Source organism: Apodemus sylvaticus, chromosome 10 (assembly GCF_947179515.1).
Source record: "Apodemus sylvaticus chromosome 10, mApoSyl1.1, whole genome shotgun sequence".
In the NCBI taxonomy this organism is placed as follows: Eukaryota; Metazoa; Chordata; class Mammalia; order Rodentia; family Muridae; genus Apodemus; species Apodemus sylvaticus.
Genome location: NC_067481.1, coordinates 53,267,685 through 53,293,896, shown reverse-complemented (window position 1 = coordinate 53,293,896; position 26,212 = coordinate 53,267,685). Strand labels below are relative to the sequence as shown.

General features: G+C 43.6%; 1 protein-coding gene across 2 annotated transcripts in view; it reads right to left on the bottom strand.

Annotated features, from left to right (window-relative positions):
* Window positions 1-23,743, bottom strand: part of LOC127694893 (NACHT, LRR and PYD domains-containing protein 1a-like) — a 42,454-nt gene extending 18,711 nt beyond the window's left edge. For both annotated transcript variants that reach the window (XM_052196646.1, XM_052196647.1), the window contains exons 1-7: window positions 23,654-23,743; window positions 14,551-14,813; window positions 13,570-13,728; window positions 8,969-10,622; window positions 4,630-4,800; window positions 3,716-3,886; window positions 1,429-1,518 (exon numbers count right to left, since the gene is read on the bottom strand). In XM_052196646.1, the coding sequence (XP_052052606.1) occupies window positions 1,429-1,518; window positions 3,716-3,886; window positions 4,630-4,800; window positions 8,969-10,622; window positions 13,570-13,728; window positions 14,551-14,692 (2,387 nt within the window). In that variant the 5' untranslated portion in view covers window positions 14,693-14,813; window positions 23,654-23,743. The remainder of the gene's footprint in view (window positions 1-1,428; window positions 1,519-3,715; window positions 3,887-4,629; window positions 4,801-8,968; window positions 10,623-13,569; window positions 13,729-14,550; window positions 14,814-23,653) is intronic.
* Window positions 23,744-26,212: the final 2,469 nt, after the last annotated feature.

The following is a 26,212-nucleotide window of genomic DNA, read 5'->3' as shown; positions in this document are numbered from 1 at the left end:
AGTCCTAGGATGGAGTGAGCAGTGTCCTGAGCCCACATCCTTTGGCAGGTATCCTGCTCCTGATGTGGTCCCTTTCAGCACATTTTCGGCACAATAGCTGACCATAAAACATGGGAGGAGATGACACTTCATGACTGAGGCAATGAAATGCCTCTCATTGCCTCTGGGTAGAAACAAAAGTTTCTTGGCATGGTCCGCTATTCTTGCTGTTGTCTCTGTCTCCTCCAGAGCCTCCCGTGTCACCCTTTCCTGCTCACTGACTTTTAGAACAGTGACTCTCAAGTTAACATGTTCAAATGTCACCTGGATAGCTAGCTAAATCAGAAATCTCTTTGAAGGAAGCTGTCCTACCTCAAAGTCTAAGTCAGCACAAATGGACAGGAGCCTGAGAATCTGCATTTCTGTGGCTCTCTCAGATGATGGTGAGGCAGAGCTGAAGGTCTCCACATGTGGTTTCCTCTCCCTCCAAGAAACTTGCTATCTCTGCTTCCTTATGCTCTGTGCCTGGTGTTTTCTTCTTGGCTCTTCCCAGATTTACCAGCTTTGAGAGGTCACCACAGCTCACCTCAGCTTTGGATGAGGTCAGAGAGACCACCTCTGCACTCACAGAATCTGGTTACAATTATGTGGACAGTTAGGGAGCAAGTGTTCTCTCCTAGCTGGATTGAGGTAATAAATGTTGGGCCATGTCTGCCTTATTCACAGATCTGCCCTTAGTTGCTCAAAATAGTGTATGAGGCACAGGGTTTCTGTAAGTCCCTTCATTCAGTGAATGGATGACCAAATGGATGACCATCCAATATCTAGAGGTCCCTCAATTTCACACTTGGCACAGAAGCTAGGAACTTGAGAACTGATGGAATTCATGGTCCCAAATATCAGGCTTTAGCACAGTTCCTGGGTTTGGAAATAGACTTTTCCTCCCCCGAGGCTTCATATTCTATAGTAGTGTGTGTGTGTGTGTGTGTGTGTGTGTGTATGTGTGTTGAAGCATGCACATTCTCTTTTGTGCCTGTGTCTAAGCATTAGAGTTGAAATAATGACACACAAAGTGTGTTTTGCTTTCTAAGTGTTTTTCTGTTTTTCTTCACTGTGGTTTCTGCTTTCATTGTTCCAGTGGTCTGGCTTTACTTGGTGGCTACTGTCATCACATTTGCTGTTCCCAGAGGACTTTCCACTAACTCACCCTTTCATAAATTTTATATAAGAGCTTAAGTAGGCATATTGTATGGTTCTATTTTTCTTAAAAAAATCATATGACCTCCCTATATACAGAACCCTTCTTTCTTCAGTTGCTGTGGTTTCTTGGCTTCTTCCAGGCTCTCTGTATCTTTCCCACCTTAGGACCCTTTCCCCACCTCCCAGCTTTGAACCAGCCACATAGGGCCAGGATTGACCAGTCTTTCTACTCCTGCCACACCCCCTTACCATGTGCTGGTGATGGACATCAGTGGATTCTTTGCCTCCAGGGCCCTGAGCTCTGTAATCACCTGGTCACTGAGAGAGGCCTGATCCAGCCTGCAAGCAAAATAGGGAGCTGTTTCTTCTGGGATCCACCACAGGATCTTGAGAAGTAAGAGTCCAGGATTGATCTTGGACTGGTATTTATGGATGGAGCCAGTGAGGAGGCTCATTCAGTCTTTTCTTTGATCAAAAATTTGGACAAAGAAGGAGAGAGAGAGAGATAGAGAGAGATAGATAGAGAGAGAGGGGGGGGCTGAGAGGAAGGAGGTGTGTCTATTAGGCAGTCTCAGTGGGACTTGGTTCAGGGAGCTCTGAATACAAGAAGTAGGCCTTTGGAACATTTCAGAGCTGAAATGAGGGTCTGTCCCTTTATACCTCATCTCCGCAGATCAGTCATTGGAAATAGATTGTCCCAGAGACGGGAACATGACCATAGATATGGGGACTACTCTTGTTGGTAAAGGGCACATCTGTAGCTATCAGCATTCCTAAAGGTCGATAGTCATCTCCATATCCTCAAAAGGATTCTGGGAAGCTCTGCAAGTTGAACACATATGTCAGAATGCAAGGTTTCATGGGCATTCACCTTGAAGGAAGAGCCTTGGTTCCATTCTCACCCCCTTCCATTCCTTTAGTGCTAAGGAAGGAAACTTTGTCATTACACAGAAGCCACTACCAAGGTCCTCTGGTCCATTCTTATGACCCTCAAGTTGCAGGGTTGCTGATGGTGTTAGAGTAGCGCCTGACTTCTCTATGTTTCAGAGTCCTCAGTTCTAAGCATGGATCCATCACTCCCACTCTGCCTGCTGGGAGGCACAGACAAGGCAGGAGGGGAAAGGCTCCTCCTGCTCTGAGAGGCTGTGCAATGACACCATCCTGCTTCATGAGATGCTCTCCCTATGAAGGAGTCCTTGAGGTCAGAGAAGGAGTCAGCTTAGAGTGCCCATGTAACTGACTTGTCTGCCAGGCAGACTTGGAGCAGAGGCCAGTCCTGGGCCAGCTCTTCAATGTGTGAGGAACAGTCACGACTTAAAATGTGCCAAGCATCCGGGGCTATTTCAGATACCAGAGGGAAGGAAATAAATTGGGCTTCATTGCCCAACTGCTCATTTAGGTCTGAGAGTTGCAGCAGAAGGCCAGACAGAGGGAAGACTCAGGGCACAGGGCTGCTAGACTTTTCCCATTGGCTGGAAGAACTAGCAGGCTCTGGGTACAGGGATTTGTAGCATCTGTGGTTCTCTGAGCTCATGAAGGCACTAGCCAGAAACCTGGGAAGTGTTCCTCTAGAAACTGCCTGTGACGTGTGCTGGGTTGGTGGAGGGACCAGGGAGGGAACAGTTTAGATACAGCATGAAGGGCTGTGTGAAGAAGGACACATGTCTCCAGGGCTGTAGTTCAGAGGTTTTCTTAATTTGCATGGAATTCTAGGCCAGCAGGAATGGTACAGCTCCAGATACAGATATCTATTTCAGGCTTCTGTAGTCAATCCCTGTGACCCTCTGTGGTTCCTGCCTCCACTTTTTCCAGAGCCTTCCCCTACTCTGACTTTCCCTCAGCTGCTGGCCTACTGTTGGCTGACAAAGGCCAATTTCTCCTTCAGGTCTCAGAAAGTCCTCTTGGGTCATTCAGTAAAATTATGCCTCTCACAGAATCATACTCTCAAATATTGTTGAGTGAACAGCATTCAACTGTTTATCAATACAGAGTAACAGGCTGGTGAGTGATCAGTATCTGTCCCTTTCCACATAACTCAGAAGACTGAGCCACATGTGTTTGTGTTTGTTTTCCTAGGTCCTGCACCAATGCTTGGCACACAGAGAACCTAATAGGAATGTATGCATTAATGAAGCAATGAATGAATAAATGATGGAGACACTGTCCTGGAAGAAGGCAAGTCTGAGAGTCCCTTACTATATATAGCTATGCTCATGCATATAATTCTACCATGCCAAGCTACTTACCTAGTATTATCTTTTTTTATATATGTATACTGTATGCCACTTCATATGTACTATGTAATACATATTACATGTCTATTAGACAGGTATCACATTTCATTTAATCCATGAGGCCACTGAGTTTTCAAGAGGACAGTGACTTGCCCAATCACAAGGTGTAAGTGGCAGAGCTGGTCAGGAGCCAGGTTGACTGAATTATCTATTCCTTTTCTTTTCTATGTTTTGTCATCTGGGAATTCTCCTATGACCCTCCCTCTCCTTATACCCAGAAAGGAATTGCAGGGCTTGCTTACCGAAGGATGCGGAGGTTGCAGGCATGTTTCCTAAGCCGCTCACACAACACCATCACACCATCATCACCCAGGTCATTCAGCTGCAGGTCTAGTTCAGTCAGGCTGGAGCGGGCACTGAGCACTGAGGCCAGGAGTGAGCAGTATCTGGATGTGAGGCCACAGTTAACAAGCCTGCATAGGAGATGTTCACTGTCAGCTTCTCTGGGGCTTGTTGCTTTTAAAAATGTATTTCAGTTCTTTCTTTGTGATTCTTGGCATGCTGAGCTGCCAGTGGTTAGCTCTCTGTTGTGCCTTTTCTGCTCTAGGGAGATAATTGCAAGCTCTCCACAGCTGAGCTGTGGGAGCAACGGATATAGGTCAGGATCAATGCTCAGCTGCCATTGGCCATGGCAGAGTTCCATAGGCTTAGGACCTCTGACTGCTATATTTCAAGAGTCATGTGATATGAAATTCACCATAACTGGAAGAGGGCATGATGCCATTCATTAAGTGTGATCTTAATAAAGGTAAAGTCTATAGTAACAGAGTAGAATTCTGATTAGGCGGGCAGAGGGCAGGAGGAAAGGGGGAGATGCCATTCCTTGGACCTGGAGCTTTCTCCCCTCAGGCTTCCCTTTGCCTCTATTTTTCACTTCTGTTTTAGCCATGTCCTCAGGAAATGTGCTCCACTGAAACCCTTATGAGCCCAGGGTTGTCATTAGCTAGTGGGATTTCTTGATGAATGCAGTCTCTCATGATCCCTCCCCAAACAGAATTCAATTTGTTTACTTTAACACATCTGGCATGTGTCAGAAAGTTCACTGGCATGAGTTCAGTGAATATTTGATAAATACCAAGCCTCATCCTAGACATCCCTTGCCTCTAATCTCCTCCCACCCACCCCTGCTTCAGGGGAGAGCCTAGGCCAGACTCACCACAAGGTCTTCAGTTGGCAGCCAGGCTCTTCCAGAGTCATACAAAGACTGCGTACTGCAGAGTAGCTCAATGGATTTCCACTTAGGTCCAGCTCCTCCAGGTTTCTTGTGAATTCAAGATTGGAGAAGAAAATCTTCCAACTGGCATCTGTGATTGGGGTCCATCTGTACCTGAGGGGAGAGAGAGGTAGCAGAGGGGTGTGATTTGTGTGTGCATGGTGCGTGCTCAGCCCTACATAGCAGATTGGGTTTCTATCTACATGAGCTCCAGGCATTGGTTTCTATCCCCAGAATTCACTACCCTTATACATGTTCCTTTGCTACAAAGTGTGGATTCTCTTCTCTGGGTGGTTCCTCATCTGTGTCCTTTAGGATAGCATGCTGTGTGCTCCTTTTTTGGATATGTTTCTGACTTAGTTCCAAGGGTGTGAACAAATGACTTACATCTTTTCTTTGTAATATATAGTACTCAGCTCGTGGCCCGACACTAAGTGGGACCTTGGAAATTCAGATGGGCTTCTTCTCTTTGATGTGAATGCACCTGCTTTCCTTCCTTTGTAACAGATTTCTGGAGTCATGAAGGAAAGGAGAAAGGTGTATAGGAAGAGAGTTCAGGAGAGGCCGTTGGGAAGGACTGTGATAGTATGGTAAGCATGATCACACTTACTATACCACAACTGTGTTGATTCACATGGTCCTTGTATCCTTCCAAGAACAGAAGGCCAGTGGGAAGGACACACACACACACACACACACACACACACACACACACAGACAGACAGACAGATACACAGAGAGAGACAGACAGAGAGAGAAAGAGAGAGAGAGAGACAGAGACAGAGACAGAGAGAGAGAGAGATCATCCCACAATGGTAGTGCATTCCTTTATTCTTTACTGCCAGTAACAAAGTTTACTAGGCATAGGAATGGTGAACTGTAGGCTTAAAACACCCAGAGGCTGGGAGCAACTCCATGTCTGGTCTGTGCAACATTGTATCCCCAGAACTACAAACCAAACAAAATAACAATGCACAAAAACCCCACCCCCCATAACACAGATTCAGGGTAGGCAACTTTGATTGAAAAAAACACAGGTTCCATCCCCCACAATTTTATACCATCAAAGAAATGTTATGGAAACCAAATACTAAACTTCAAAGAATAATGCTTTAAAAATGTTTATCGTTTTTGTACTTTATGTATATGATTTTATGCCTGCTTGTCTGTGCCCTATATGAATGTAGGAGCCAGCAGAGGCTAGAAGCTGGGCACGGGAACTGAGCTAAAGGTGGCATTAGCCATAGGGTATGGGTGCTGGGAATGATTTTACATTTCTGAATGAGCAGCCCGTGCTCTTACTGTCTGAACCACTCCCCCAGCCCACAAAGGATAGCAGTTTTGATGCATGGTCAGTATTAACCTGGAAATTCAGACTGCATTATTTAAAAAGCACAAGACATTATGAGGCACACAGGGAGAAATTGCTCACCCTGCAATCTTTGATGCCTTAATTTCCTCAGCTTTTTTTTCCTCCTTGTCATTGGTGTTGGCCAATTCTGCCTTGGAACTGTTTCCCTTGTGTTCAATGGCCTCTTGTTCATCTCCCTACCTTGTCTGGATGATTTTTTCTTTCATCATTATTTTCTCACTAGCAGCTGAAGCCTTTCACTTTCGGATGGAATTGTCCTCAGAATCCTAAGGGTAGTGTGCTTTTCAAGCAAGCTGGTGTTCCTGGTTCCTCTTTCCTTATCTGGCCTCTGGCTTTGTACATCCTCAGAATACTTCTGAAGCTCCATATATGTCTTCTATTCACACTATGTGTCTAAAGCCCTTCAAGACTTTGTATAACCATAGATACTTAGAAACAAACTAAAATGGCCAAGAATAGGAAAGTGCTTTAATTGGCCAAGTTATTCTGTGAAGGTATTTTCATAAGGTTATTGAGAATGATATTGTACAAGACATTTAGTTCTAGGAGAAGGTAGCCTTGATTAATTAAGAAATCAAATGTGAATATAAAATGACAGATTAAGTGTGACCCAGTTTCCCCATAGGCAAGTATGCAGAGAATAGATTAAAGACTATAACACAATTTTGCCTTTCTGCTGTGGATCAAAGTTAGGGTCTTATGTTTGCTACATGTGTTTTGAGAGATGTCACCAAGAAGCATAGACATTTGAATGGTTTGTTCAAGTCATGATGCTCTTAGGGGAGGCTTAGGAGGTGTGGTCTTTGTGGCAGAAAGTATGTCACTGGGGACAGGCTTTCAGATTTCAAAGACTTGACTCTGTCCCAGCATTTCATTTTCTGTTTAACAACTCTGCCTGCATTCCCAGATGCCTGAAGGCCTCAAGTTCAGTCAGATAAAACCCAGCACTTCCCCATCCCCCCAAATGCTCTGTCAGCAAAATCTCCCTAAAGTACACCCAACAGTGTTAGACTCCACTCTGCCATCTGCACTACATTTTCAGGCCCACAACTCTGCCTGCATTCTCAGAAGCCTGTGGGCACCAAGGATAAGGAGGTAAGACCCCATTTCAAGCCCTTGCCTGCCAAGCCTCCTTAAAACACACCCTACATGCTTAAACTTCACTCTATACCAGACTCTATGATGTTTCTGGCCCACAACTCTGCCTGTTTTCCCATAGGCCATTGTGACACAAAGAACCCCAAGCCACACTAGAACTAGGAATCCCAGAGGCAAGGTTGGCATAAAAAATCCACAAAGGCCATACAGGGCACAAAAACTCCTGAAGACTCACCCTATTAGACCTGAATCCTTGCTAGTCACCAGAACTCCAGACCACTCAGGCCAGAAGACAGAGATAAACAGAGCCTCAGGGAAAAATAATACAAAAATACCCACCCAGTAAAGATAAACTCAGAAATCAGCACCTAAGCCTATACTAATGATAAAACACAGAGGGCTAAAGGCCAGTTTAAGAACACAATCAACAAGAGACAGAAAAATATGTCACCAACACAGCCAATCGATCCTACTACAGCAAGTCCTGGATACTCTAAAACAGTAGAAGCACAAGAAAATGACCTTTAATTCAATCTTAGGAAGATGATAGAGGCCTATAAAGAGGAAGTTTATAAATCTCTTAAAAATATAGGAAAATGCAATCAAATGGGTGAAGAAAATGAGCAAAACTGTTCAAGACTTGAAAATGGAAATAGAGCCAATAAAGAAAACACAAACTGAGACAATTCTGGAGATGGAAAACCTAGCTAAGAGAACAGAAGCCACTGATGCAAATGAGAGCAACAGAATATAAGAGATGGAGAGAATCTCAGGTGTGTAGAAGATACTACAGAAGAAATTGATACATCAGTCAAAGAAAATGTTACAATAAAAAGTTTCTGACACAAAACATCCAGGAAATTTGGGATACTATGAAAAGACCAAAGCTAAGAATTATAGGAATACAAGAATGAGAAGATTATTAGCTCATATTGTTCAGATGACTAGGAGACAAAGTTTCAACATGTAAAAACAGAAAACTTAAATAAAACATTGCTACCCCTGAGAATCTTTCCACTTAAGTAAACACTCCCTTCCCTGATACCAGGCATGTGCCTGATCATTGCAAGAATCACTCCCTCTAAAATTAGAGTAGTTGGCTGTCTTCTCTTCCAGGTTTGGTTGTCCTTGGACAGCAATTGTGTTCTCCTCTTGTGATTGATTGTTAGGGACTTAATAAGTACTTAATGAATATTTACAAAGTGAATCATGTAGTGGGAAGGAAACACATACTGATACTAAATAAGCTATACTGCATAGTGGTAGCAAACCCTGGAAGAAGTGTACCTTGCTACTGGGATTGGCAGAAAGTTAGGGAGCCTCTCAGATGAGAGCCAGGGCCAGGCTGCCTTCACTGACACACACACAGATATCCTCTGGGCAGTGAAACCATAGGGCCTCTCAAACATATGCATTCTAAGGCGATGGGGAAAGATTTCAGGGCCAAGGTTACTGTCATGGGGATAGGGGATGGTGCCTGAAGGAATGAGATATTTCTTAGAGAGAAAGCATGTTAAGAGCAAGGATCAGTAACTGTGGCCATTGCAATCCTGTGAAGGGTGAAGTTGATTTGAATCAGAGAAGCTGGGTGCTCCTCACCGAGGCATAGGGAGAGAGAAGTTCATAGCCCCCTCTCATGATTGAGTACACAGAGGTGAATAGAGAAAGGTGGTCAGATTCAGCAGTTAGATGTTGCTGATGACCTGTACTCTGCTGCCATGGAACCAGCTAAGAGTGGGGCTGGTGTTCAGAACATGTGGACTCATGGGATCCACAGAGAATCTGCAAAGTGGGTTGTATGTCCATACTCACAGAACCATCCTGTGGGCCGTCAACTCATGTCCCTGCTGCCTTTTCCTATTCAGCTGAAGACTCCTCACATGACAGCAGAACTTAATGCAGAAAGTGACCACCATGAGCTCCATGTCTGTCTGTACCACCAGGTGATTCATATTTGACTGGGACACTGTGGCTTCCATGGAGTTTGGGCCAGGCACTGTTAAGTGAAAATTATGCATCACCTGTGTCAGGAGCTGCTCTTCCTGACTCTCATACAGACAGTGGAGCAAACCCAGATGGTGTAGTTGATAGGGTGGGTCCCCTATGATGCTCCATAGCAGCTTCAATGTTGTCTTCCAAGGCAGCTTGCAGGCAAAGATTGTTTCCATTTCTCTTATTCCCTGTTCATTCAAAAGACCAAATAGAAAGTGCACAGTGGGTGCCTCACACAGGGTATGTCTCCCATATACTTCTACCAGCGTTTCCACAATTCTGTTGATTTTCATATTACCATGTCTTTCTTTACTACCCTCCAAGATGTAGGACATGGCTGCAAAGAACTCCTGGAGACACAAGTGGGCAAAGCTGTAGCTCAGAGAGATGGGCTGCTTTTGAAGGACACCGATCTCCACGAAGGTGTCAATGGCAACGTTTGCTAACTTTTGCTTACGTAGGTCTCTTTTACTGAATAGAGTCCTTCTTTGGCAGATCCCCTCAGCAGCCAGTGAGCAAAGGGCTCTGAGCTGGGTCCCCAGGTGCTGACCTGGGATTATCAAGGAAATGTATTTCAGGCAAAGATCTGTGGTGGTCTGTGAGGTCAGTGAGAGGACTTCATTATCATCCTCATCCATCTGTTTTTCCAGGCATGTGCAGACCAACCAGCACACCCAGGGAACCTCACACAGGGTCAGGAGCACTGGGTTTGACTGAACCAAACTAAAAGCTATAAGTGCATCATCTTCTTCTGCAAAGTATTTGTAGAAATAGTCCTTCCGTTCACACTCAGAGAACCCTAGTACTTCCACCTGAAGTGACTGCTCCAAAGAAGGAATAAGCTTCCGTAGAGCTGTTGTCCGAGCTGTGAGCAGGAAGGAAGCCTCAGGAAGGATGGATTTCCCCAGCAAACTGCCCAGCAGTGTGTGCACAGGCTGTTTTGGACTCCAGTGCAGACATAGCTCAGGATTCTGTTCCACCAAGACCCATGCTGGCTCATCTATGCCATCCAGGATGATGAGCAGCTTCTCAGGGTGAGACAGGATCTGACTGATGGAAGCTGTGGGCACTTCCTGGCCTTGTTCTATGAACTCATCCAGACTCAGCTGCTTGCACTGGGCCAACTCTCTGCAGCTGAAGAAGATGACATGCTCGAAGCGATCCCTGTAGAGCTGGCCTTCCTTCCAGGCTCTCCTCACCTGTCTGGCGAGTGTTGACTTCCCAATCCCAGGAGCCCCCTCTATTATGACTAATTGAGGCTCTTCCTGAGTACCTATGTTTGGGCCAAATAAGTCTTGGATCTCAATCACATGTCCTCCTTCCTCTGGTACACATGGATGCCAACTTTTCCTGACCAGGTTTTCTGAGCCTCTTGGGCACATTTTTTGTAGGAGTAGTAGCTTTGTGACATTTTGGAACAAATACTTTTCTTTAATGGACTTTTCTTGCTTCTCATATATTTCTCGAATGACCTCTGAATAATAGAGAGTAAGATTAAGCAGAAATGTTCATATTAGAGTTGTCTATTCATTCAATCTTTCCTTTCCTTTCCTTTCCTTTCCTTTCCTTTCCTTTCCTTTCCTTTCCTTTCCTTTCCTTTCCTTTCCTTTCCTTTCCTTTCCTTCCCTTCCCTTCCCTTCCCTTCCCTTCCTTCCTTTTTCTTTCTTTCATTCCTTTGTTCCTTCTCTCCTACCTTCCTTCCATTTTACCTTCTTTCATTCTTACCTTTCTTTGATCCTTCAATATCTGGATCATTAGGCATCTGTGTAAGATGTACAGCATACTAAGGCTATGGACATTGATTTTCTTAGCAGCGTAGTGCTGCAGAAAATGTGAGTTTTAGAGTAGAAGATTCTGATTCAAGTGTTCATGTGACTTATAATGCTGTGTGTCATCCATTAGTGCTTTAGATATTTATCAATTTCCTACCCTGTATAAAACTTGCTCTTGAGACTGAGAGTAAAGGGTGAGTTCACAGGTATAACTCTGTCCTCAGTCAGCCTATCAATTGATCTACTAGCTTCACTGAGCTCAGGTTTCCCATCTATAATTTGGGGGCTGTGGTCTCTTCCTCTTGGAGGTCACAGAATAGTTGGGGGAGATTACAGACAGTGGAGTTGAAGTCTACTCCTGACAGATCCTAGTCCTGACAACATCCTTCTGCAAGTCCTGATACTGTGGGTCTGATGAGAAGATCTAGGAATGCCATAGAGTTCATGTTTCAGGACACAGACCTGGTCCCCAGGCCTGGCAATTTTGGGTGTGTTTTATACTGTCTTATAGATATCTTTGGTAAGAACAAGCCTAATTTGTGACAATTGTTTAAATGTCCTTTGTCCCTTCTGAAACTCATGCTGAATTTCAGTTGCCAACACACAAGTAAGGGATAGAGGTCTAGTGTGAGAGTTCGGAGTCATGGGGCCAGGCCCCTTAATAACTGACCAATACTTATCTTCTAGGAATGGGCAAGCTGTTGTGGAAACCCTTTCTTTCCTGTAGGTATATGTTTGCTTTAATACTCCTTTTTTGGGACTGAGTAGTCATAGCTTTCAATCTTAGACTTACAGCCTTCAGAATTATAATTAATGTGCAGGCTTTTTAAAAAATCACTGGGCATGGTTGTATAGTTCTGTGGTTTGTTACTCAGAAGACAGAGTCAGGAGAATCAGGAGCTCAGGGCTAGCTTTTCCATATGGGGAATGTGAAATCATTTTATGCTGCAATCAGTCAATCAACCAACCAATCAGTTTGTGCCAAACTCTGCACTTAGCCAGGCTCCTACCGCACTTCATTTTCCTCTAAACAGTACATCTATAGAGTCATGTCTCCAGTTTGGACCCAAACACAAATCTCATCTCACCATTTTATTTCAAAGGAGCTCAAGACAAGACAGACAGTAGGACACCCCATGGACTAGAATTCAAGTTCATTATTTAAAACATGCTAGTTGTTCAAAGTACAAGGCTGTACTGCCATGGATAAGGTATTGGAGATAATTTGGTAAGAGCACTGAGGGTAGCATTAATTCACACAAGTAGCCCTTGAGGGTGGGCTTCAGGGGCTAACTTGTTTCTGAAATCAGGATCTATAGATCTAGATTGAGGTTTCCTGTCCTCAGTCTCCCCCACTGATGTTGAAAGGTTGGGTAAGTTGTCCTGGAAACTCATGGACTGGTGGTCTGGGACTGGAAAAGCTTGGTGAAGGACTGCATAGGCTCTCCCAGTGAGAAAGGACAGAGAGGAAGCATCCAGTTACAGAACTCCCACAGGGCTTCTGACACTCATACTCTCAACTCTTACAATGATCCTGTGAAATGATGTCAGGGATAGCATTGTCAGTGTCACAGGATCTAGAAGCACCCAGCACAAATGTCAGTGGGAAGTTTTGTGAGGGATATGATAGGTTAATTGAGGTAGGTCCACCTGATTGTAGGTGTCACCATTACTAGTGCTGGAGTCCTGGACTGAAAGAAAAAGATACAACAGCAGTGTTCATCTGTTTCGGTTTCCAATCTATAAATACTCATGAGCAGCTGTGTCAATCATTGTTGCTCTGGCCTTTGTACCCTGATGGACTATTCTTGATCTGTGAGCCTTTCCTTTATAAACTGCTCCTGTCACAATACTATGACAAGCTACTGAAAAGCCACTAATAATCTTGGGTAATAACTTTTTTCTTTTTTTTAAATTTACTTTACATCACAATTACTGTTTCCCCTCCCCTACTTCCACAGTGTCTTCCTCCCCCTTTGTTAATAATTTTTTTATAGGCTTTCACTATGTATCTCAGGTTACCCTTGAACTCAAGCTCTTCCACCTTCATGTGGGGTGGGAAGAATGGGTGTTGAAGGTAAGATAAGGTCAGAAGGACTTTCACAGAGCAGCAGCCTGTGGAGGAGGAGAAAGTCACTCCTTAGGCCCTGATTGTTCTAGATCCCAGTCCTATGTCTGTCTCTATGAGCTGTGAACTTGAATAAGTTAACCTCTTTCTCCACTTTGTGCACTGGAAAGAAGTGCAAATGAATTAAGGGAACTCAGTATTAATAACTAGCTGAAGATTATGCAGGAGCATACCTTCTTCCCTGGTCCATCTTAACAGACAAGAACTTCTTAGAGCTTCAGGACCTCCCTGACCCTCTGTATCTTCAGTGCACACTCAGATTCTGAGCTGAGCTCTGGGTGCCAGTTGGGCTAGGCTCACTGCTGTAGGCTGGGTTGTAGTTTCCCCATCTGTCAATGCAACTACAGCACTGCAGAGCCCCGGGAATCATTTCTAGCTTGTGACTCTTAGCACTCCATCATGCTGCTCTGCTCTTAAAAATATGTTTAGGGTTTCAGGTCCCCATACAAGTGGAGGTGCTCATTTGAGGAGCCACATTTATGTCACTGGAAGTCCCATCCAAAGCTCTCAGCTTAGCTTACCTTTTCTTATACATTCAGACCTTTCAGATTCCAATTCCTCACGTTCCCTCTTTGACAGACGATAGTGTCTCCGTGACTTATGATGAGAGGTCTGCCCTTTTCCATAGATGTGATGACTAAGGCAAACATCATCGGATATTCTTGGCCATCTGAAAAGTCCTATGGGAAGGAGGCATTGGTTGTGTGTTGATCAGAGAGGCAGCAGTAGGAGGCAGGGAGAATTGCTGGGGTCCTTCATGCTTACCCTCATATCCTTCTCCATGGTTACATGGGACAACAAGGCTTCATACATGCTGCTGAGCAACAGTCCTGCTCCAGGACAATAAAATCTAAACACTTCTGGTTCTACTCTAGTCCTCTGTGTGAGTCTCTATTCCTCTCTAAGCCTCAGCTCCCTCATGTGTGGCTCTGAGCTTCTTTCCCACAGGGTTGCAAACCACCACCACAGCAGCAGCAATTGCATGGGTTTGTCCTTTAATTATTGAACATTTATTAACTATTTGAACCTGTTTAATATTTCACATGGATTATAACTTTACTTACATAGCCCAGGGAGACATTTTTTTTTTTTACCTTCCAATTTCCCAGATATATACATTGAGTCTGCCTCTACCCAGCTCCAAAGTCTGGGCTTGTAACACTGGTATTACTAATTATTCTTTTCAATAACTGGCCTCAAGACCCTTTGACAATCTTCTTAGAGTCTTTCTGCAAGCTCTACTCTCTCCGCTACAGTTTCAGGGTGCTCTTTCCATTGGGCTATAAGTACCACATGGGAGTCTGAGCATGCCCACTACTGTACAGCAGAGTGCTCTCTTGAGTTCAATTAGGGACTCCTAAAAGCCTTCTTGTTCCAGTCTCTCCTGGAACCTGTGAACTCTTCTGACATGAGGCTAGCCTGCCCACGGAAACCTTGTCAGGAGGGCTCAGTGGTGATGAAGGGATCACAGAGTGATGGGTTGGGGTTCTTGGTGTACTTACTTAGGAAAGACCGTTGGGCTCTGTGCTTCAACAGATCCTTCTCCATCTGATCTTTTGTTTCGAAAGTGAGGTCCACATCCTGTAGACCTCCATACCAAGCCACCTTTTTGTTACTCTTCTGCTTGGACTGAGATTCTCCCATAGTGATAGGGTCCTCAGATACTGCTTCTCTGAGAAGTTTGTGCTCTTACTGCATTAAGACTCTCTTCTGTTGTTCAAAGTGGGAGGCCAGTGACATCTTGTCTCTGTCAGACATTTCTGCTCTGGAAATGTATGTTTGATCAGAATGGATAGGGGAGACCTAGTAACAAATGAAAGCAGACCAGTAGATCCTGAACTATTCAGATTAGATTCTATTCCCAGACTCATCTTCCTGACACTGAGTCCTCTGGGGCACCCCTAGCTGCCTGAGTGTCTCTCCCTAGTGGACCTCCATCTCTCACACATCTCTGTGCCCACTTTCATCAGACTTGCTGATTGGGAACCATACAGTCCAAGGATACCCATCAGATGCCTGACACACCAGGACCATCAAGGTTAGTCCTCTTCCCAATACCTGCTACAAAAGGAACATCCAGGAGCTAAAGCCATCCATGTGGTAAAGGCCCTTGAAAGAACACTGCCAACAAAAGCCAAGGCAATATGTCACCTTCAGAGCACAGCTTCTATGGCAAACCCTGGATATTCTAACACCAGCAAGCACAAGAAAATGACCTTAAAGCCAATCCTAGAAAGATGATCGAGGTCTTTAGAGAGGAAATGAATAAACACCTTAAAGAAATACAAGGAAAGACAATTAAACAGGTAGAGTTATTTAAAGAGGAAGCGAATAAATACCTTAAAGAAATAGAAGAAAATACACTTAAGCAAATGAAGGAAAGAAACAAAACTATTCAAGATCTGAAAATGGAAATAGAAACAATAAAGAAAGTACAAATTGAGGAAATCTGGGAAATGGAAAACCTAGGGAACAGAACAGAAACAACAGATAAAGTAGCACCGACAGAATATAAGAGATGGAATAGAGAATCTTAAGGTAGTACAAGAGGTACTAGCTAGAGCAATTAGACAACATAAGGAGGCCAAAGAGATACAAATTGGAAAGGAAGAGTCAAACTCATTATTTGCAGATGATATGATAGTATACTTAAATGACCTAAAAAACTCCACCAGAGAACTCCTACAGCTGATAAACAACTTCAGCAAAGTGGCTGGATATAAAATCAACTCAAGCAAATCAGTAGCCTTCTTATACTCAAAGGATAAGCAGACTGAGAAAGAAATTAGGGAAATGACACCCTTCACAATAGCCACAAACAATATAAAGCATCTTGGTGTGACTCTAACCAAACAAGTGAAAGATCTGTATGACAAGAACTTCAGGTCTCTGAAGAAGGAAATTGAAGAAGACCTCAGAAAATGGAAAAATCTTCCATGCTGGTGGATTGGCAGGATTAATATAGTTAAAATGACCATCTTGCCAAAAGCAATTCAATACAATTCATTCAGTGCAATCCCCATCAAAATCCCAACTCAGTTCTTCATAGAGTTAGAAGAGTAATTCTCAAATTCATCTGGGATAACAAAAAACCCAGGATAGCTAAAACTATTCTCAACAGTAAAAGAACTTCTGGGGGAATCAGTATCCTGGACCTCAAGCAGTACTACAGACCAATAGTGTTAAAAAACGCATGGTATTGGTACAGTGACAGGCAAGTAGATCAATGGAATAGGATTGAAGACCCAGAAATGAACCCACACACCTATGGTCACTTGATCTTCGACAAAGGAGTGGAAAACATCCAGTGGAAAAAAGATAGTCTTTTCAACAAATGGTGCTGGTTCAATTGGAGGTCAGTATGCAGAAGAATGTGAATTGATCCATTCTTATCTCCTTGAACTAAGCCAAAGTCCAAGTGGATCAAGGACCTCCACATAAAACCAGACACACTGAAACTAATAGAAAAGAAACTGGGGAAGACCCTTGACATGGGCACAGGAAGGAAAGTTTCTGAATAGAACACCAATAGCTTATGCTTTAAGATCAAGAATTGACAAATGGGACCTCATAAAATTACAAAGTTTCTGTAAGGCAAAGGACACCATCAAAAGGACAAAACGGCAACCAACAAATTGAGAAAAGATCTTCACCAACCCTACATCTGATAGAGGTCTAAGAACTCAAGAAGTTAGACCCCAGAAAAGCAAATAACCCTATTAAAAATGAGGTACAGAGCTAAACAAAGAATTTTCATCTGAAGAACTTCGAATGGCTGAGAAGCACCTTAAAAAATGTTCAACATCATTAGTCATTAGGGAAATGCATATCAAAACAACCATGAGATTTCACCTCACACCAGTCAGAATGGCTAAGATTAAAAACTCAGGAGACAGCAGGTATTGGCCAGGATGTGGAGAAAGGGGAACACTCCTCCACTGCTGGTGGGATTGCAAGCTGGTACAACCACTCTGGAAATCAGTCTGGTGGTTCCTCAGAAAACTGGGCATAACACTTCTGGAGGACCCTGCAATACCACTTCTGGGCATATACCCAGAGGATTTCCCAGCATGCAATAAGGACACATGCTCCACTATGTTCATAGCAGCCCTATTTATAATAGTCAGAAGCTGGAAAGAACCCAGATGTCCCTCAGTGGAGGAATGGATACAGAAAATGTGGTATATTTACACAATGGAATACTCCTCAGCAATTAAAAACAATGAATTCATGAAATTCATAGGCAAATGGTTGGAACTGGAAAATATCATACTAAGTGAGGTAACCCATTCACAAAAGAAGACACATGGAATGCAGTCACTGCTAAGTGTATATTTGCCCAGAAGCTCAGAATACCCGAAACACAACCGACATATCAAATCATTCCCAAGAAGAAGGAAGGAGAGGGCCCGGGTCCTGGAAAGGCTTGATGCAGCATTGTAGGGGATTGCCAGGACAGAGGAGTGGGAAGGGGTTGATTGGGGAACTGGCTGAGGGAAGAGGACTTATGGGACTTGGGGGGGGGAACCAAGAAAGGGAAAATCATTTGGAATGTAAACAAAGAATATTGAAAATAAAAAGAAAAAGAAAAAGAAAAAGAAAAAAAGAAAAAATGTAGAGGATACAATAAAAGAAATTGATACATAAGTGAAAGAAAATGTCAAATCTAAAAGAAGTACTGGCCCAAAACATCCAGGAAATTTGGAATACCATGAATCAAGGAAGATATTAGAAGACGGCATGATCTCCCTTGCTCGTGGATTGATACAATTAACATAGTGAAAACGTTCATCTTAACAAAAGCAATGTACAGATTTAATGCAATCCGTATCAAAATTCCAACACAATTCTTTATAGACCTTGACAGAGCAATTCTAAACATCATATGGGAAAACAAACAAAAAAACCCAGGGATAGCTAAAACAATCTGGAGCAATGAATAAACTTCTGAAATTATCATCCCTGACTTCAAGCTGTACTAAAGAGCAACATTAGTAAAAAAACGCATATTTGTATAGTAGCAGAAGAGGTTGACCAATGGAATAGAATCAAAGACCCAGAAATAAACCACACACCTAGGGACACTTGATTTTTTGACTAAGAAGCCAAAATCACATAACAGAAAAGAGAAAGCATTTTCAACAAATGGTGCTGGTCCAACTGGGTGTTTGCATGTAGAGCGAGTGCAAATAGATCTATATCTGTCCTGCTGCACAAAACTCAAGTTCAAGTGGATCAAAGACCTCAACATAAAACCAAATACTTTAAATCTAAAAAAACAGAAAGTTGGGAATAGCCTTGAACTCATTTGTACACGAGACAACTTCCTGAAAAGAACATCAATGGCTCAGGATCTGAGATCAACAATTTATAAATGGGACCTCATAAAACTGCAAAACTTCTGTAAGGCAAAGGATACTGTCAATAGTATAAAATGTAAGCCTACAGATTGGGAATGGATCTTCACCAACCATACATCTGACAGAGGGCTAATACCCAAAATTTATAAAGAAGTCAAGAAGTTAGACTCTAGCAACCCAAATAACTAAATTAAAAATGGGGTAGCTAGTTAAACAGAATTCCTAACAAAAGAATCTAAAACAACTGAGAAGCAATTAAAGAAATGTTCAAACTCCTTAATCATCAGAGAAATGCAAATCAAAACAACTCTTAGGTTACATCTTACACCCACAAAAATGGCTAAGATCAAAAACTAAGAAGCCAAAATCTTAGAAGCTAAGAGACAGCATGTGCTGGTGAGGATGTAGAGCAAGGGGAACACTCCTCAATTGCTGGTGGGAGAGCAAACTTGTACAACCACTTTGGAAACCAATTTGGTGGTTTCTCTGAAACCTGGGACTAGTTCTACCTCAAGACCCAGCTATACCATTCCTGGGCATATACTCAAAAGATGTTCCACTTATTACAGGGACACTTGCTCAAGTATGCTTACAGCAGCTTTATTCATAAAAACCAGAAACTGGAAACAACCTGGATGTCCCTCATCTGAAGAATGGATAAATAAAATGTGGTACATCTACTCAATGGAATACAATTCAGCTATTAAAAACAAAGACATTCTGAATTTTACAGGTAAATGGATGGAACTTGGGAATATCATTCTGAGTGAGGTAACCCAGACCCCCAAAAGATCAGCATGCATGTATTCATCGATAAGTGAATATGAGTCATAAAGTACAGGATTCCCATGCTACACTCCATAGACCCAAAGAAACTAAGCAAGAAGGAAGGTAAAGCAAGGATTCTTGAATCTCACTTATGAGGGGGAATAAAACAGTCATAAGAAGCAGATAGAAGGAGGAAACTGTGTTGGGAGAAGTTATGGGGGATTCAGGATTAGGTGTGGGGAAGGACAGGACAGAAGGCCTGCTGCTATGAAAATGGATGGGAATCTGCAACTAGTTGGGGTGGGAGAGTGGACCTGGCATAGGGGAGGGGCCTAAGAATGAATGGGGGTGATCTTAGCTGTGATTTACAACATTGGGGATATGAAACCTGAAGAGACCACCTCCTATAGCTAGGCAGGAACCCTAGTGGAACAATAGGGACACCAACCCACCCACAACATTTTCAACCCAAAATTTATCCTGTCTACAAGAAATGAAGGGACAGGGGATGGAACAGAGACTGAGGGAATAGTCAACCAATAACTGGCCCAACTAGAGACCCACGTCGTGTTCAAGCACCAGTCCTTGACACTGTCAATGGTACTATGTTTTGCTTGCAGGCAGAAGTCTAACATGGCTCCACCTTGCAGCTGACTCAGATGGATGAAGAGACCCACAGTCAAACAGTGGATGTAGCTTTTGGGCTCTTATGGAAGAGTTGGGGAAAGGATGGAGGGTCCCAAAACAGAAAGGAACTCTACAGGAAGACCAACAACAACTAACTTGAACCCTTGGGCCTCTCAGGATCTGAACCACCACCAAAGAGCATACATGGGCTGGACCTATCTGATCTACTGCACTTATGTAGCAGATGTGCAACTTGGTCTTCATGTGGGTTCAGAACAGGGGCTATCCCAAAAGCTGTTGCTTATTTGTGGAATATGTTCTTCTAACTGGGCTGCCTTGTTTGGCCTCAGGGGTAGAGGATGCATCTAGCCCCACAGAGACTTGATGTACCAGGGTGGAGGGATACCCAGGAGGTCTCCACCCTCTCAGAAAAGAAGAGAAGAAGGAATGGGAAAGGTATTGTGAGAAGGGGTGACCAGGAGGGGGCACAGCGATCAGGATTTAGATTTAATTAAAAATGAAAAAAGAAAGGAGAACAACCTCTCCAGGGTCAGATCTCCTTTGATCAGAACAATTGAAAGACACAAGTCTCTCCTGGGGAGTGGGCACTATGTGTCTAGGTGCAGGGGCTTGGACTTCATAGGGCAGAAAAGGAAACTCTGGGACAAGAGTTTTTAACTGTAGTCATGTTCTTTAACATTTCACAGCTGAATGATGCCAGCAAATGTTCTAGCTACTGTGTTGGTTTTCCTGAAGGCAGCTCTCCTTGAGTTATATTGAGTTGGGTTTCTTAGCTTGTCTAAGGTTCTTTTAGGTATTTAAAGTTGTTTATCTCATCTTAAGGACAGATGAAAGAAGGTGTGTGTGTGTGTGTGTGTGTGTGTGTTCTCTAATTGGTTGTTTCCTATGGGAGGGGGGTGATGGAGGTGGGGCTTGGTCCTGTGCTTAGGGTTTAAGGGATGTGTATGCTGTGGATGGACTTCATGTGCTAGAAAGAGAGTTTTAACTTTATTTGATCTGCTGGATCAGTCATTTGAGTGCCTGCTATTTACTCTGGAGAAACCTTTGAAAACAGTAATTAGACAGGAGGAGGCTATAACGTATATAATGAGATGGAGCAGAGTGGACCCAGTAGGTCCCTACCCATTGTACCCATTCATTGTCCTAATGCGGACCGAGTAATGGCAGTGATTGCATCCAGGAGGACCTCGTGTATAACTTTTAAAGGATGAGGTAAAAATGATGTCTGAGGATAAGGAGAAATGGAGAGGTCAAGGGAAGGATCGGAGTCAGAGGGAACCAAAAGCCTATCCTTAGGAAGACACTATTCACTAGATTTTTTTTTTTTGGTCTGATCCTTCATTACATCTTTGAGTGCTGTTAAACCCTTGGGTTTGTTGTGTTTGTTGGTGCATAGCATGATTGCTCCTGAAGTAAGGCACTAGTCTCCACAGTAGCAGTGTGCAGGAGATCTAACTCTCTTTAACTTTGGGGAACCACAGCATGGAAGACTTGGCTCAGCCTAGACAGAGAAATTGATGGAGAGGGAGGAGTGGGAAGGTAGGTATCTTGAGAGTGAGAGTGGGGAAATGTAGAAGAAAGAAGAGGGAGGGATGCAGGTCAGAGCATGATGGTTGGGAGGATTAGAGGATGTGAATCAAGGGATGAGGGGCTAGGAATGGAAAAGGGGGTGCTTGGGTACCAAGGACAGGATGGGAGGACAGGAACACAGATATGGGGGGTGCATGATGGAACATGTAGGACACTCACTATCCCATGTCCTTGTTCTATTCCTTTTCTAAAGTCTCACTCTAAGGAGATCAATAATTCAGCGATTACTGTGACTGAGGGTGAGGTTGGGAGATGCAGACAGGGACTCAAGAGCTCAGTCTAAGTTCAGGCTGGCCTCTTTGAAGTCTTCTGTCCCTGAGCATCACAAAGGGGAGCAATACTAAGCCAACTAGTCTGGAAGTCAAATTTCCCAACGAAAACCAAAGAGCTACATATATGCAGGGGGCGGACTGACTTAAGATTTCTTTTTCTTTCTTTTTTAATTGGTTATTTTATTTATTTCCATTTCAAATATTAGTTCCCTTTCCTGGTTTTCCCTCCACAACCCCCTGTTCTACCCTCCCTGCTTCTATGTGGGTGCTCCCTCCCCCACTCCTGCCTCACCACTCTAGCATTCCTCTATGCTGGGGCGTCAGGCTTCCATAGGAACAAGGGCCTCCCCTCTCATTGATGACCCAAGATTTCTTAGAGGCCCTGATGAAAAGATAAAAGGAACATTAGTTCTATATCCTTGTCCTGGAGTGGAGTTGGCAAGGTTAGTCTGACATTGGAGCTTAGTGCCTTAGAGCAATCAAGGATGCAGTTTCTGGGGACTCAACTCATCTTCCTGGGATGTGGTTATCAGTGCAAAGGCAATTGCCTTGAGGTGTCCTGTCAGGAGCCATAATGGGACAAACTAATAACTAGCAGGTGATCTTCTTGAGATAGCCTGCTTTAGATTATTATATAATCCACTCTTATTTGGCAAGGTTAACTCATGTTACTATCTCTTTTATAAACTTGTTAACTACAGGAAATCTACTCAGATCTACCACTCATGGACCAAATAGGCTCCATCCAGAAAAGCACATTTGCCCAAAGTTCCCACTTGCTACCTATTCCAAAGGGTGGGATTCCTTTGGGTTTCAAATGTTTCAAAATCTTAAGAAATTTTTTCTTTCTCCCAAATGTACTTAATCTTATTTTCTACCTATAATCATGTGTTACAACATCTTATCAAGTCCGGGTGCTTACTATACCCAGGAAAGCTTCAGAGAAGCAACCTTTAGATGCTCCAATCTCCTCTCAGACACAGACAGCTTCTACTGGATATGTTCATTCTGACCTATCCTCAGATGTCTCTACAGACCTTGAACAGCAAGGAAACAGACAACATCCCCAATTCCCATTCCTCTATGCTCCCCCAAATGTCATCCCAATGTCAGTATAAAGCAGCCATTCACCTTCACCATTGCCTCTTTCTAATTTTTCTTTTTTAACTAAACTAAATGGGGGAATGTTGGTACTCTGTGTGGACTCCACCCCCCTTCCCAGTTACCTGGCAACAGCCAGGTAGGCCTGGCCCACTATAAGAGGGTCTGCTTGGCCCCTCTCTCTTGCCTCTTGACTCTCTTGCTTTCTTGTTTTCTCTTGCCCTTTTGGGCTCATCTCTTTTCCCTTCTCTCTCTCGCCATGTGGTCATGGTCAGCCTCTACTTCTTTACTCTTTCCTTCTCTCTGCCTTTCTTTGACTCTACTACTCTCTTAACTCCTTTCCCCATGCCCCGAATAAACTCTATTCTATTATATACCTTCTTGTGTGTGGTCCCTCAGGGGAGAAGGAATGCCTCAGCATGGTCCCGCTGAGGCACCCTCTCCTCCAGCCACCTCACCACATACCCCATAGAACATATTATTACACCTATTTCTCTTTTTATGGTCACAACAATAAGTTTATGTAAGACCTGCTTGTCCCAGCTGCTGCCTTTGTCTTCTTCTCATTCCTGGTCCTCCCTCTCAATACCTTGCCATTTAGCAGTCTATTCCTGAAGGTTCAGGGCAGACAGGAGGGTTCAGGATAGGCTGTGACAGAAGCAGGCACATGAACCATACAGGTGAATCCAGCAGTCTATCAATCACCAGAACTGGCCTACAGATTCTCTTAAGCTGAGGCTGGGGCCCTGTGTCCTGGTTCTTAGGACAAGGCCTCATGTCTGCCACAATACACTATAGTGTAGTCAGGCAAGCCCTTATCTTCTCACAACCAAAAGGTTTGGTAGACTCTGGGTCCCACTACTCACCCTGCTCTTCAGGCCCACTGATGTGTTTGTCCTTGGCCGAGGCTCTTCAGCTAAGAAACACGGTCTTCAAAAGTGAAAGAGACTCTGCTTCCTCCCCAGGAAACCACACATTAAAGAGTCTGCGCAGATGCACTGTTCAGCGTGTTTCCTGTTAAAGTCTCTGCAGATGCCTGGACTGGAGGAACCAGGCCCTAGAGCTTCAACCAGGTTTGCAAAGCCCCACCTGTCTGACTGCAGGACTCATGTCTCAGCTCAGTTCACTTCTCCATTAATGTGGGACCCAAGGTTTGCCAACAGGACCCAGGTCAGCAATAGCTCTCGGACCTCTGCAGATTTGTGTTTGGATCTCTGTGCTTCCTTTTCCTCTCTGTAGCCTGCCTAGCCACAGACTCTTCATTTCTTTAAATGCTTCTTAGGCCCCAATCCCCAGGTCTTTTCTCACTCCTGGGCTCTCCTAAATGTCAAATCTGATACTTGATTCCCACTACCATCACCGTTTTTTTCTGTACTTAGGTGATGTGTGTGTGTGTGTTCATGTGCACATGGACTCACATGCTTGTGTTTGTGTGTGACCTGAGAGCTCATGGATTTGGAAAGACTAGTTATCCAGACACCTAGGATCACTCCCAGTTTCATCCTCCTGAGGTCTGGGATTACGAGACTGTACCCATCTCCCTAGCTCTGACACAATCTTTTAAAATAAATCTGTTACTTGAAATAACCACCTCTCTTCTACTTTGCAATCCGCCCTGTCTTGCACTATGTGAAACATAGGTCCTTCTAGCAGGTCACTAGTCTCTACATGACTTGATGTGCTCCATCCAACTCTGCCCTCTTCCTGGCATTTAATACCACCTCATGCTCCTCACTCTCTCTTCAATAGGTTACCTTTCTATTCTTTGAACACAGCAGGAATGTGCTCACCTCAGGACCTTTGCACTGGCTTCACTATTCTCTGGCAATGATTTCCTACTGGTCAGAAGTGTGTTATCTGCTCTCTGAAGTAGCATTGCCCTTTCAGAGTTACCGTCCTTTATTCTTCTGCTTCTCTCTTGTTACCACACAACATCACACACTGTCTACCTGCAAAGGGAATGGAAGCTCTTGGGGGGCAGGACTTAGAGTGCTTTGTTGATTGTTATGTCCCTTGTCCCCAAGATAGTGCCTGACTCACAATAACAGCACAAGAGGTGCTCACAGTCTCTGAGAGGTGTTTTTTTAATATTAACATTTATTTATTTATTTATTTATGTATTTATTTATTGTGTGTGGCATATATGTGTATGTATAGTACATATGTGTGCTGTGTTTTTACATGTGTGGTGTATATGTGTATGGTGTGTATGTATATATGTGTGTGTTTGGTGTATATGTGCATGTATCTGTGTGGTGTGTGTATTTTTGTGGTGTTTGTATGAGTAGTGTATATTTGTGTATTTGTATGTGATATGTGTGAGTACACATGTGTATGTATGTGTGTGTATGTATATGTATATGTGTACATGCCATTGACCATATGAACAAGTCATAGGATAATATTCAGGAGTAAGTTGTTGCCTTCCACTATGTGTCAACCTGGGATCTAAATTAGGACATCAGGTTTGATGGCAGGCACCTGTGTTTTGAATATCTTCCTGAGAAAACATGACTGATATTGGAAGGACATTCCAGTTGTGCATGGTGTTACTCAAGGTGGTCCTGGGGTCTATGGAAGCAGGCTGAACAAGCCCCGGAGAGCAAGTCAGTGAGCAGCACCCCTCCATGGCCTCAGTGTGTGGCCCTTGATCCTGCCCTGTCTCCTCATCAAAGACAGGAAGCTGCTCAGTGAAGCCAACCTTTTCCTCCGCAAGCTGCTTGTGGTCCGTCATGTATTTCTCAAGGCAACAGAGAGCAAAGGAAGACACATCTTGTGTCTTAACAAGTTTCCCTCCAAGAAAATTTCAGCTCTACATTAGTGACTTTGCCTACAGGGTCATTTGCTGGAGCACTGAGAGATTTTTTTACTCTATCCTTAATTTTATATTTTCTTTAATTTTTTTCTTATACAATATATTTTGAACATTCGAACAACTACAACACCCAACAACAATGAATATGTATTGTGTCTCCATATCCTCAATAGCATTTGCCATTTTGTTCATTTTATAAATCGCCATTCAGTCTATGGTGAGATTCTGTGGTGGTTTGCATTAGAATGGCCCCCATAAACTCATACATTTGAATTCTTCATCCCTTGTTGGTGCAACTGTTTGGAAAGGATTAGGAGTAGTTTGTTAAAGGTAGTGTGCCACTGAGGGCAAAAGCCCAGCCAATCCCAGTGCCCTTGTCTCTATTTCTGCTTGTGGACCAGGATGTGAGCTCTCAGCACCGTGCCTGTCTGCTGCCATGCTCCTATCTGTGGTGAGCAAAACTCCAACCATGAGCCTCAGATTACAGCCTTTTAATTTCATATGCTCCCATTTGTCAGTTTGCCTCATTTCCCTGATGAGTAGTGTCCCCTTCAGAAAGGCCTCCCCTGTGCTGCTCTAGGAAGTGCTCCTCATTTTCCCTCAGGCATTT